Source organism: Carcharhinus amblyrhynchos, chromosome 27 (assembly GCF_965287045.1).
Source record: "Carcharhinus amblyrhynchos chromosome 27, sCarAmb.v2.hapA, whole genome shotgun sequence".
NCBI lineage: Eukaryota > Metazoa > Chordata > Chondrichthyes > Carcharhiniformes > Carcharhinidae > Carcharhinus > Carcharhinus amblyrhynchos.
This window is the reverse complement of record NC_137350.1, coordinates 21,927,294-21,941,406: the sequence shown is the minus strand read 5'-3', so window position 1 is coordinate 21,941,406 and position 14,113 is coordinate 21,927,294. Positions and strand designations below refer to the sequence as shown.

General features: G+C 42.3%; 1 protein-coding gene across 2 annotated transcripts in view; it reads left to right on the top strand.

The window, feature by feature from the left end:
- Positions 1–10,929, top strand: part of nags (N-acetylglutamate synthase) — a 42,469-nt gene extending 31,540 nt beyond the window's left edge. For both annotated transcript variants that reach the window (XM_080213451.1, XM_080213450.1), the window contains exons 5-7: positions 3,623–3,794; positions 4,503–4,685; positions 9,786–10,929. In XM_080213451.1, the coding sequence (XP_080069577.1) occupies positions 3,623–3,794; positions 4,503–4,685; positions 9,786–9,963 (533 nt within the window). In that variant the 3' untranslated portion in view covers positions 9,964–10,929. The remainder of the gene's footprint in view (positions 1–3,622; positions 3,795–4,502; positions 4,686–9,785) is intronic.
- The last annotated feature ends 3,184 nt before the right edge of the window (positions 10,930–14,113 follow it).

Here is a 14,113-nt window from a genome sequence, read left to right as displayed (position 1 = left end):
GAGGTTAATTTTATTATACCTAAACCTTTCTGAATAATATAGTAAAATAACTTTAAATTCTGCGCACCCACATTTAAGTACACACACGTACGCAAATGCAGATTAGGGAGCAGGGGTGGTTATATTTGACCACGTTATTGTCCGCAGGAAATAAATGGCTGCATAGAATCCAGTGGTCTCACTTTCGGTGATGAGACAGCTTAAAGCTATAACTGAGATTTCTGTCTTTCTAGAGATGCTTCTGTGGAGTGAAGTTCTTTCTCCAAAAAAATCTTTGTCTACTGTAGAATGGAGGCAAAGGCAAATTAATAAACAAGGTCTAATCATGTTCAGTAGAGAGAGAGAGAGAGAGCAGGAGCTCCACTTAACTCAATTGCTAGTCCAATTCTTCAGAGAAAACCACTTGTTTAGACCATGCAGAATAACCTGCGCTGGTCATGCGATCTCTCTCTAACTGCTAGTAACTTGAACATAATTGAATGTTCCAATTATAACTTGATTGAATCAAGCCTGGGAGTTATCTCAAAACCGAGGTCGTATTGCCCAAGCTTCTGAATGCTGCATTTGCAATGGTTGAGTATTGTATGTGGCTTCCATAGATGTCTCAATAATGCAGGAAGGGCAAAGTGGAATGCAGCAGAAGGAAGGGTCAAGCTAATGACAGGGATTGTTTGCAATTCGTTGGGGAGCCACTGCCTTTGGTAAGTTTCACAGACTTGCTCGCTGGAATTCTACCGCCCCGCCACGGGAATTGGAGTGGGTGAGCGGCGGACAATGGGAAGATCCATTTACCTTGGGTGGGATTTTCCAGTCTCGGGTCGAGTGAGGCTGTAAAATCCCCCCCTGCTGTCTTCTCCCAATAGGTTTGGAATGTGGATAATTTGATAATAGAAATTATTGTTGCAAGTTAAAAGCCCTTGTTTTAACAAAATACACTTTTTTAACAAGTCCAAATTTAATCATCTGGCAATGAATTAAAAATCAATACATTATATAAGCACATTAGTCAAGTTTGGAGGTAACTATTTCACCGACATTTCCCAGACGGTGGTAAAATTCTCACATCTTAACCGTCAATGTCACATTTCAGTAATATGTCAATTAGCTTTTGGAAATAAACACAATCAAACATTTTTTCATAGTTTATCGAGCACATGTATATGTTCTTGTTTACTTCCACATACTTACCAAAGATTATTCTTGGGTTAAATAGTCCCTTTCTTATTCTACCCCAGGTCTAAACCCAAACTGCGCTTCACCAATTTCAGTGTCAAATGTGATGTTACAGGCAGCATGGTAGCACAGTGGTTAGCACTGCTACTTCGCAGTGCCATGAACCCGGGTTCAATTCCCAGCTTGGGGCACTATCTGTATGAAATTTGCATGTTCTCCCCGTGTCTGTGTAGGTTTCCTCTGGGTGCTCTGGTTTCCTCCCACATTCTGAAAGGTTCATTGACCCAAACAGGCGCCGGAGTGTGGCAACTAGGAAAATTCACAGTAACTTCATTGCACTGTTAATGTAAGCCAACTTGTGACACTAATAAATAAACTTGACAACCTTCCCATTTTGAAATACAAGATCACTCATTGAGATGACTCATTAAGCTTATAGTTCAAAACTGAGTGCAATACATTGCTTTCGATTTCTTAGGTCACTTAACTGTCCCAATCATTTCTAATTGTGTTACTCCAGCGGCATTTAGCTGTTCTGTCATTACTTCATTGTATGGCTGGTGCTATTTCTGCATTCATGAATTTCAAAGCATTCTTTATCCCTGATATCACAAAGATATCATCATGAAACACGACTGCGTATAGTGAAACTGAACAGAAAATGAAGAATGCATGCAGACAGGTTTACAAGAAATTGTATTATAAGATGTGTGAGCAAGTGTTGGAGCTGGAACAAAATCACAAAGTGAGATTTATACACCAGAAGTTGGAATCTTTAACAGATGGAAAGAAAGAGATAACAACAGATAGTGGGTTTGTAAAAGACAAAGATGGTTCAAGAAATTGAAAGAGATGCAGTAGCAAAAAGATGGACAGAATATATCAAAGAGTTGTATGATGATCCAAATTGAAAAGTCCTCAAATATATTGGAAAGAAAGATTATTTTGAAATTGCCACTTTGCAAGACATTTAGCAATCTCTATCTTTAAAGCCCAGAACTAGGGGGTCATTGCTTAAGGATAAGGGATAAACCTTTTAGAACTGAGATGAGGAGAAATTTCTTCACCCAGAGGATGGTGGATATGTGGAATTCATGACCACAGAATGTAGTTGAGGCCGAAACATTATCTGACTTCAAGAAGAAATTAGATAAAGCTCTAGAGGCTAAAGGGATTGAGGGATTTGGAAGGAAGGAGGGGTCAGGTTATTGAGTTCGATGATCAGCCTTGATCAAAATAAATGGCGGAGCAGGCTCGAAAGGCCAAATGGCCTACTCCTATTTCTAGTTTCTGTTTCTAAAAAGAATAAAATATGTTACGATGTGCCTTATTCAAATCCAATTTGTATTAAAATTGAGATTAACAGTTCCAGTTAAAATTCTTGCTTACATCCTGATTAATTTGATTATCAAACTGATTCCATGGATTCCCTAATATCAAGTACAATATATTTCGGTTAACACTGCTGCCTCACTGTGCCAGGGACCTGGCTTGGGTCACTGCTTATGCAGAGTTTGCACATTCTCCCCTGTGTCTGTGTGCGTTTCCTGCAGGGGTTCCAGTTTCCTCCCACAGTCTGAAAGAGGTGCTGGTTAGGCTGATTGGCCATGGTAAATTGCCCCTTAGTGTTAGGGGAACTAGCAGGGTAAATACATGGGGCTACGGAGATAGGGGCTGGGTGAGATTCTGGTCAGTGCAGAATCAATGGGCCGAACGGCCTCCTTCAGCACTTTAGGGTTTCTATGATCACACCCTCTTGATACAGGGAAAGCATTTAGAATGATTTCTGATTCTTGTATCTAACTAAGGATGGAGTTTGGAGTAGATATGTCATTTGTCTAGAAGACAAACCAGCTCATGAGTAGCCACAAAATGAATTGATTCTCACCCTATCTAGAGCAGGACTCCAAGTTTTTGGTCTCTGGGATGCAAAGGATTGAACTATGGAATTGCAGGGATAGCTCGTAAAACGTAAGCTCAAATTCTCATTAAACTGCAGGCATCTCGGTTTCTCATGGTAACAGATCTTGGTGATCCAATTTATCCACCAATCAGACAATACCCCTTTCCAAATCTGCCTGCTCATACAACTCAAACTGGATAAATCACTGGATTAAAATGTAAAATTTATTTATTGGGTCACAAGTAGACTTACAATAACACTGCCATGAAGTTACTGTGAAAATCCCTTAGTCGCCACACTGGCCAGAGTTTGCACTTGGCTGCTATCCAATGATCTCCTCTGAAAATGGCATGGGTTGAAGGATACTATGCAGCTTGGCTCATGAGTAATGGCTATTTAGATGAGCTATAGAAACAGCCTTGTAGCTGTGACAGTATCCCTGACCAAGAAATATAATGTTTCCACAAGGCGAGAAATCAATGTCAAAACCACTGCCCATAGATTAGAGGTGATGATTGTGAATAATATTTTTGACTTCATTTACAGGAGCTGGGACATTATTCAAAAATGCTGAACCCATCCGCAGATACACAAGCCTTGATGAAATAGACACAACCCGTCTAATATCACTAATAAATAAATCTTTTGGGAAAGATCTACGCAAGGACTACATTTCAGTACTGAATCCCAGGCTACATTCTATTTATTTATCTGAAGGGTAAGCCTATTAATTCATGCTTAGTGACTGTGGCATTCAGAGACTGCATCAGTGCTTTCTCCAATATCAACTGTTAAATAAGGATCACACCTGCTTTCAGCTGACCTCAAGATATCTGGGAAAGTGACACAAGCTCATAGCGTAGACAGAATGAAAAGTTTTAGTTTATTTATTAATGTCACAAGTCCACTGACATTAATACTGCAATGAAGTTACTGTGGAAATCCCCATATTCCGGCGCCTGTTCGGGTACACTGAAGGAGAATTTAGCACGGCCAATGCACCTCAGCAGCACATCTTTCGGACTGTGGGAGGAAACCGAAGCTCCTGGAGTCTGCACGTTCTCCCTGTGTCTGCATGGGTTTCCTCCCACACTCCAGAGCTATGCATGTAATGTTGACTGGCCATACTGAATTGCCCCTTAGTATCAGGGGGATTGGCAGGGTAAATACATGGGGATAGGGCCTGGGTGGAATTGTTGTTAGTGCAGGCGTGATGGGCCTCTTTCTGAGCTATAGTGATTCTATCAGCCATCGTCACATTGAACAGTGGAGCAGGCTTCCAAGACATTTGATCTATTCAAGTTCCTATTTCTTAAGTTATTTTCTTATGGTGAAAATAGTGACACGCAACATGTTGCAATGATTAATAACGTAGGAATAAGATTTGAATAGCTCACAGCAACTATCTTCTGTTGTGTTGCCACAGGTACAGTGCTGCTGCGATTATCACCAGGGAACCTGTCTTGGATGGGATGCCATACCTTGACAAATTTGTTGTCAGTACAAATAAACGTGGCCAAGGTACCAGCCTGATGTTATGGGAATGTATTCGGCAGGATTTTGACGCGCTATTCTGGAGATCAAGGGCGACAAACAGAATCAATCCCTGGTACGTTACATCCTACGTTTACCATCTAGCAATGGTATTTTCTTTTGGTAATTCATTGTTCACCCACAAAGTTTACACGTCAGGCCAAGGTTGCGGGATATTCACCGGAGCATTCGAGAAACCATTAGGCAGCTACAGAATAATGAGCGTAGAAGGAGATTGTGTCAGTCTGTGGAACAGGACTATCAGTGCCCAAATTCTGATGTTTAACACTGTACAATCAAGAATAGACATGTAGAATGGGATTTTCCTGCCGTGTGACGGTGAGGCCCCCCCACCCATCCCTCCTCACCACCCTGACTGTGGGTTCCCAGGCAACAGAGGGTATAAACAACAGAAAACCCCATTGACAGTGGGATGACAGGGAGAGCCTGCCACTGGTGATCTGCCTGCACTACTGTAGAACACGCCGTGGTGGAGAATGGGTGGAAATCCCACCTGCGATCTAGATTTCATCCTCAGATGACTGGGTTTGTAAGTGGTGATGGTCTGTTCACAGCCAGATCCTCGCCTCATTGTTCCACTCCTTGCGGCCCTACACTTTCCCCGTCAGTGTCCAGAAGGGCTTCCCGTTTGCACCTTCAATGATCAGGGAAAAGAATATGTCAAGTGGCTTCCCTCCCTTCTAGGTGCTTAAAAGAAACACAAGTCCTCTTCCTTAAGAATCCTCTGCAATGCAATAATTAAATATAGAAACTAGAAGCAGGAGTAGGCCATTCAGCCCTTTGAGCCTGCCCTGCCATTCATTTTGAATGTGGCTGATCATCAAATTTAATATCCTGACCCCCGCCTTCCCCCCCCCCCCCCACCTTCCCCCCCAATCTCCCTTGATCCCTTTTGCCCCAAGAGCTACATCGTATTTCTTCTTGAAATTACACACTGTTTTAGCCTCAACTACTTTCTGTGGTTGAGAATTCCACACATTCTTCACTCCCTGGGTGAAGAAATTTCTCCTCACTTCAGTCCTTTTATTCTTTTATCCTCAAACTATGATCCCTAGTTCTGGACTCCCCCTGCCACTACTGGGGGCATTCTTTCTAAATCTACCCAGTCTAATCCTGTTAGAATTTTCTAAGTTTCTAATAATATTCTTACATTAATTATTTGATTACACAATGGAGGAATAAATAATATGGTTTCCTTGACCAGTTTCAATGCAATTAATTTTCTGCCACCTTTTACAAATTCCTTTAAAGCAGCAATGGTGAAACAGTTCTAATCTGGACCTCTATCCCAATCCATAATTTCTATACTGACTCCACTGCAACAGGTATCTTTTCCCAAGACGCACTAACGACAGCTGGATACAGTTTGTCTAACAAACCAAACAGGCCTGGTGGCAAAGTGGATCTTTTCAATAATTTAGCTGAAATTTCACAAATGCAACAGATGTCTCTGCATCTTCCTTTGCTCCAACTTCTGTGGCCATGCCTTCAGCTGCCTTGTTGGTATGCTCTGGAATTCCCTGTCCATATATACCATTCTACCCCCTCTTCCCCTCAATTAAGAGCCTGAATAAGATCTATCTCTTGTACCAAGCCTTTGGTCAAGCCTGTTTAAATCTTCCTCCTTGGTTCAGCATCCTTTTTTTTATTATACCTATGACCCATCCGGGGGCGTTTTTCTCTGTTAAAATTGTTACATTAATGTAAGTGCATGTTCATGACCTGGAAGCATTTAGTAACTGATTTGACAAACTATGGCTGAGATTTTGCGCTCCTGCTCAGGGTGCGAATAGCAACGGGAGCATAAAATAACGCGAGAGACCCACATGGCATTTTATGTTAGAGGGATTTCCCATTGATCCCACTGGTGATGTAACTGGGTTTCCAACATTTAACGTCGGGTAGCCCATTAAAATAAATTTAAATCTAATTATCTGACCTCTATACCTGCTAATTTCTCCCCTGCCTCCATTATACTATCCATTCACATTGATATGGGAGGGTGGGGGAGAGGGATGTTATTGCCTCCCACATGCAATGTGGTATGTAGTGGGAGCTGTTGCATGTGGAGAGGAGTGTCGCGTGCAGCGAGGTAGTATTCGGTTTTAACTTTTTCGTATCAGGGCAGCCTTTATAAAGTTGTCGTTAAAACTGTGAACTTAGATCTCTTGCTGAGATAATTGGAGATTGTGGAAATCAGCCAAGCATTAGTAATGACACCAAGATAGTCAACGATGTCAACAAACAGACTTTGTAACTACTCAAACAGATTTTCTTCAACTCTCACTCAGCTAGTGTTTATTTTTAATCTCTCACTGACCTAAGCAGGCAGTTCTTTTATTTTCTAAAGGGCTGGGATTTAAATAAGATCACATCACAGTGGCTCTAGAAACTTTATCCACTCTTCACAAGCATTTACGTTTATTCAAAAAAAAAATTGTGCTGGTGAAGGCTCTTGCCACAGTGAAAACCAGGTTCGTCCAATCTCAGCACTGCGAATGCAGTTTGCACAAAGGAAGGCTTAATGTATGGATAGCAAATCTTAGAGTTAATAATACAATCCTAAAGCTCCAAACACAAACACAGTTTTCTAAGCGGAAATCAAATCCTGGAACAGGAATTCTCTGAGCAGTTGCTGACATGGTTCTTTGCAATCCAGTTCCACTAAACAGGTAGCTCTCTATTTTCCCTCAAGGCCCAGTTACTTGATTTTAAAAATTCAGTGCCCATTGCTTGCTATGCTGCACGCCTTGCCCACCTCCCACTATGCTGTATACCTCAGCCTGCACCTAGCTGCCCCTCTCTCACACCTGCTCTGCACTGTCTTTTGCCCCATGCTGTTCCATGCTCTCTGACTGTGTTCTTTGGCTCAAATAAGAACTCTTAACTACATTCCCATTACAGACCATGCTCCCATCACAAATGAGCAAACCTGCAGGCTCTCAGTTTGTTGCTTAAAACCAAATGGAAGTTATTAAATTATCAAACATAGAATCTACAGTGCAGAAGGAGGCCATTTTGGCTCATCGAGTCTGCACTAGCAACAATCCTACCCAGGGCCTATCCCTGTAACCCCACATACTTACCCTCCTAATCTCCTTGACACTAAGGGCAGTTAAACAAGGCTTATCAACCTAACCCACACATCTTTGGACCATGGGAGGAAACCAGGGCACCTGGAAAAAACCCACACAGACACGAGGAGAATGTGCAAACTCCACATAGATAGTGACCCAAGGCCAGAATTGAATCCAGGTCCCTGGCGCTGTGAGGCAGCAATGCTAACCACTGTGTCGCCCAAAAGAAAAAGATACAAAAGTCTAAAAACATGTACCAACAGACTCAAGGACAGGATTTTCCTTGCTGCCATCAAACCTTTGAATGATCCTATCATATATTAAGCTGACTTTCTCTACATCCTAGCTATGATTGTAACACTGTATTCTGCACCCTCTCCTTTCCTTCTCCCCTATGTACTCTATGAACGGTGTGCTCTGAGTGTGTAGTATGCAAGAAACAATCATTTTCACTGTATCCCAATAAATTTGACAAATCAAATCAAAACACAGAAACCAAGCAAAAGAAAAAGGACAGTGCACACCAGACAATTTGCCTAGTCATTGAGCTGTAACAGGTACTAGTCATGCAGTACTGTTGCCAATTCTGCCATTCACCTATTTCTCCAGCCCTGTCTTTCTGCTTTTTCCACCCTTCACTCATCCTATTTCCCTTTGTCTTTGTCACTTAAATGCGCATTCTCGACACCACCTCCCCCCCCCCACCCCACCCAGCCGCTTCCGCTAATGTCCCCCTTCCTTTTTCTTCTGCCACTCTTGTTTCTCCTGCCTCTGTCTGCTTTTCTTAATCTTCTGTTATGTTTACTTGCGTAACGTACAGACACATCAGCAAACCGAAGCAGAGACTGGGTGGCACAGACAGAGCTGGATAGCCAGACTGGCATAGAAACTAATTTCTAGAGGTAAGCCTGCTTGTATGCAACAGCCACCTGAATGAGATATTGGCAAGTCGATGCCACGTACAAGCCGGCTTGACTGAGAAGCAACCAGACTACAACCAAATACACCAAACCAAATTTTTGTAACTCCAGCCATTACAGAAAGGGCATGGCAGATTCAGGACCTCTTGGCATCTTGATCTAGGACCAGTGTTTGTTAAATTAAACCTGGACCAATAAATGTCTTCTCCCAATTTTCTCCCTTTTTTAATTTCCTGAATACAGTACGTTTACTGCTAGAATTCCCCTGCTGTCTTGCCTGATTGCCTATGGTGTAAAGGGCAATGAGTGTCAGTGGACTATTTGATCATTGTTAGCTTTAACAGTGCTTTCGTCACCAGACAACCACATGTGCACTTTCTACCAGGTATCTCTGTTAGTGGCCAGCAGCTGGATGTCTGGTTGGAGTTCACAATCTCCCCTCTCCCCGAAATTCAGTGCAATCTCAACAATTTCTAGCCAAGTGCAGGCAGCCCTACTAGCAATGTGGTCTGCCACTTCAGGAAAGGTCTGCATTAAAGCAAGTAAGCATTCCAAAACCCAGTCTTGAATGTTATTGGTACAATGTACTAGTCATTGCCAGACTTGTATAAGAGTGATTAAATGCTGTACCTCAGAAAGAAGTGTTGTGAATAACTGATTCTTCCCCATTATCTAACCTTACCCTTTTTCCTAAGAGTATGAAAAATAGGAGCAGGAGACAATTCCACCATTCATGGCTGGTCCAATCTTGGCCTCAATTTCTATCTATGGCCTGCAACCCTAGACTCCCATGCAATTCAAACATCTGTCTAACTCAGCCTTGAATAGATTCAATGACATCGCCCCCCAATGCCCTCTGCAGTAGGGGGAGGAAATCCTTACCTCCTAGCTGTCTTAAGTGGGCGACCCCCTTCAAAACTGTACCCCCAATTCTAGATTCCTGTACAGAGTAGGGCAGGGAAATCCTCTCAGCATCTACACTGTCAACGCCCCTCTGAATCTTGTATTCTTCATATCCTTCTAAAAATCCGGTGAATATAGACCCAACCTGACCTTATTTCTTGCTTTGATTAATTTGATTCTCATTTTGATTTAGCTTTTCGGATGAGTTGATTTTGTAACAACCATGGTCAATATACGCGGTCTTCTCTTGTGCAGGTATTTCAAGCAGTGTGATGGAAGCTTCACAACTGGACAGTGGATAGTATTTTGGTACGGCCTGTCTAATATGCGTGATTCTTATGAACTGGTGGACCACGCTGAAATTTTACCCGATTCTTTCATACAACCAGAAGAGTTGACCAATCAACAGACCACCTCAGTTACAGAAAACTAAACGTCACCACCGAATGTGTCAGTTACTTCATCTGTGTCCAAAAACAATTGCTGCTGTTAAGGTTGGACATGACTTAAATTTCCTCCTTAGCATCAAAGAGGTTGCTACAAACTTCTCAACATCTACAAGCAGTCTAATGGGATTTTCACCTTCGCTCCATTATGGGAGAAAAGGAAATAATTTTATTACATTACGTTAGCTATGGCTAATAAAGCGAAAGTGAGCTCCAAAAACATGATAGTTTTAAACTCAACCACAGGTTGACTTTTACAGGATATTGACTTCTTCTTATAGTGGACAATAACTAAAGGGTTAATAAGTCTTATTTAATTAAAACTGAAGTGCTGCCTTTGGGAATGGTGGCATGGTGGTTGCTTATTGGCCTTGACATCCAGCAGCCTGGACTAATAATCCGGAAACGCAAATTCAAATCTCGCCATTGGAAAATTAATTAATAAATCAGGAATGTGGACCATGTAACCATTGGATTTTTATAAAATCTTATCTGGTTCACTGCTCTCCTTGAAGAAAGGAAATCTGCCATGCCCATGCAATCTAGCCTCCATGTATCTCCAGACTCTCAGCAATGTGGTTGAATGTTAACTGCCCTCTGAAATGATGGAGAAAGACACTGTTTGAGGGTGACACAGCGCTTAGCATTGCAGCCTCACTGTGCCAGTAACTGGGTTTGATTCCCAACTTGGATCATTGTCCGTGTGGAGTTTGGAGATTTACCCCATGTCTGCGTGGGCTTCCTCCGGGTGCTCCGGTTTCCTCCCACACTCCCAAAAATGTGCAGGTTAGGTTGATTGGTCGTGCTAAATTTCTCCTTAGTGTCTGGGGGATTAAGCAGGGAAAATACATGGGTTTACAGGGGTGGGACCTGGGTGGGATTGGTATCAGTGCAATCTCGCTGGGACGCATGACCTCCTTCTTCACTGCAAGGATTCTATGATTTATACATGGGCGTGTAGCTGCTGCCCATGATGCATAATGCAGAAAAAAATGAGGGTATAAATTGTACAAATTTATATAATTATGAAATGTGAATGAGGAGTGTTGAGATTTGATGCTGATACCACAGGGCTGATGTGTTGCATAATTTGAACTAACCAATTTTGTTAGTCTTGTGGGATGCTGTTACCATGGTGATGGCATATGATTAAATAAAATGGTGCATTGGCTTGCTACGAATGCAAAATATGCAGGTTAGGTGGATTGGCCATGGTAAATGTACAGGGTTACTGGGATAGGGCGAAGGGGAGGGCCTGGGTGGGATGCTGTTGTAGAGAGTTGGTGCAGACTCGATGGGCCAAATGGCCTCTTTTTGCACTATAGGGATTCTGTTACAGACAGTTAAAGATGGCCAATAAATCCTATGAATGAATTAAAAATACAATAAGGAGCAGTGTGGGAGTCACAATTATGTCACTTTTTAAAATGGAGGTCACAAAGCAATAGCTGAAAACTTAGCATCTAGTTAGAGGTCCACAGCTGTGAGTCAGCATTATATGCAGCTGTGCTATTTGACTTGATGGTGTAACTTTAGAAATGTTGAATGTAAAGATCTTGTTAGCAGTTCCTGGAAGACAATCATATAATGTGTAGCGCACAAAGAGTTCAACCATCAACTGTGCCTCTGGTTACTGCACCAAACAGGCTCTTTGGCTTGTCCAGACCATATCTGCTCAACTCAGTTAGTCTCACTCATCATCTTTAGCCCTGAAAATAGTTCTTTTCAGGAACTCATCCCTCAAATTCCTCAATCCATTTCCTCAGATTACCCAATCTATCCATGAAACTGGATCCACTGATCCCTGGAACCAATTTTGTAAATCTTTTCTACCTTCTCATCCCTCCTTAAGTCTGAAGATCAGAATTGGGCAAAATACTCCAGCTGAGGGTGAACTGGTATTTTGCAAAAGGCTCATTGTTACCTTAAAAGCAAAATACTGTGGATGCTGGAATCTTGAAACAAAAAAGGAAATTCTGAAAAATCTCAGCAAGTCTGACAGCGTCTGTGGGGAGAGGATAGAGAGTTTCGAGTCTGGATGACCCTTCGCCCCAAAGGGTTCTCTAGACTTGAAACGTTGTCTGGAATTGTACTGGCACTCCTGCCCTGAATCCGGGGGTGGGTGAAGCTTGGAGAACGGCATTCCGTGTTGGTTTTGGGCAGGATCGTACAAACCTCGGGCGGACACGATGGTAAAATTCCACCCCTGTGCTCTATTCTCTCTGTAAGAAGGCTTACTTAGACTTTCTTAGATGGATGTCTTACTGTGTTTACCCCAGTCCAACGCCGGCATCTCTACATAATCTCTATTCTCTCCCTGCAGATGCTGTCAGACTTGCTGAGATTTTCCAGCATTTTGTTGTCATCCTTGCCGCCTTGCTTATGTATTCCATGCGTCTCCACAAAATCCAGGATCCTGTGTGCCTTTTGTTGAATAAATTTTTATTGAACATTTTTCCCCCATTTTGCGAAGCCTCAAGGATTGGTACAGTAATACATAATCATTTTCCCACCTATACATACAGAAAGAGACAAGAGCAATCGTGCAATTGGATTATTCATTACAAATAGCACCTCCACAATACAAACAGTGAAAGGATGTTTCAGAGATGGGGGAAATAACAAGATAAAGCCATGAGTACATGGCTTTAAGGGCACACCTTCACCTAAAGGATACTAGAGACCTGGCCATGTAACTAATAGATAAACTAAGTCTGACAATGCAGAGCCCTACTTATGACAGGATCCAAAGCAAAATACATGCTTGAGCTCCATAGACAACTGGACTTCTTTCCCTGACCTGGTGAAACCTTAGCATCAAGAAGAAGAGTCATCTTATTAAGGATAATGTGAGGTTGAATGGCCTATTCCTGCTTCTAGTTTCTATGTAAATGGAGTATCTCGACAAACTGCCAACACAGCTGCCCACAAGGCCACAGGGAGGCACATTACATACGGTCCCTTTCAGTTGGAGGCACCCCATTCCCATCCCATCCCCACCCCACCCTCCAGGAGAGCTTCTTGGAATAAAGCTAGGTCAGCCTTCTCCCCTTTAAAAAAAGACACAGTCATCCCTCCTTTAATAGAATAAGTGCCTTACAGCCTACACAGCATAGCCTATACAGCGCACAAAACAAAGGATACTTTCTTGTACTGACAAAGCCAAGATAACTTCTCACGCTCTTTAAGGATACTAAACTGTCAGGATTTAATGTTGACACAGGGCCAAAAGCAAAGTGGGTAGACCCCACACCCATTCTGCATCACTGGCCATCCAAGAATATAATAGCATGAAATCTGTTTCTGAGGCTTAAAGTAATGCAGGTTGTGTGCCATTCTAGGCTAAGTCTCTCCTACTTCATCAAAGCAACATACCAAGGGATGCCTTCCATCTGAACAATTGTATTCCTCGCACGTTCCAAGATTCTCAATGCAGTTCCTGCCCTTTAGCCAAGAGAATCTAGGATATTGACAGAGGTACAGAAAAGACTGGACAGCCAAAGATTCCTGTGACACATTTAGACACGCACCAAAGCATATTTTCCCCATCTCCAGCTACACCAAAGGCAGCGCTGATTTAAAAAAAGGCTTTTCCCAAGATATCCACTCTGTCTGCACCTTTACAGGAGTCAGTCAGAGATTCTTTGACACCCCAAATACAACAACAATGCAGAAAAAAAAACTACACAACACCAATAGTTCTATGGGGGTTTTCCTCACCAGCAGTGAGATCTCTTGGATCATACCCATAATCTCTTCTCCCAAGCCAGCTACCCACTTCCCCACAGTGGCGTTATTCATATTAGCTGTGGTAAGAATAAAGGATGCCATATAGTATAATACATCATTATAAATGCAAAGATTATCAGAAAAAACAGATTGATAACACACAGCCTTAGTGCCATTCAACCTAACCTCTCAAGTTCTTTAAGGATCTTAAACCATTAGGATTCAATTTAAACGCAGGGCCAGAAGCAATGCAGAGAGTCCCCTGTGCTACCTTACATCCCTAGCACAATGAGAATATAGTAGGATCAAATCTGTGCCTTAAGCTTGGAGTAATGAAAGGAACACGCTAAGGGATGTATTCCATTATAAACAAATGGCCACCCCTGTTTTTCCAAGGATAACAGGCAA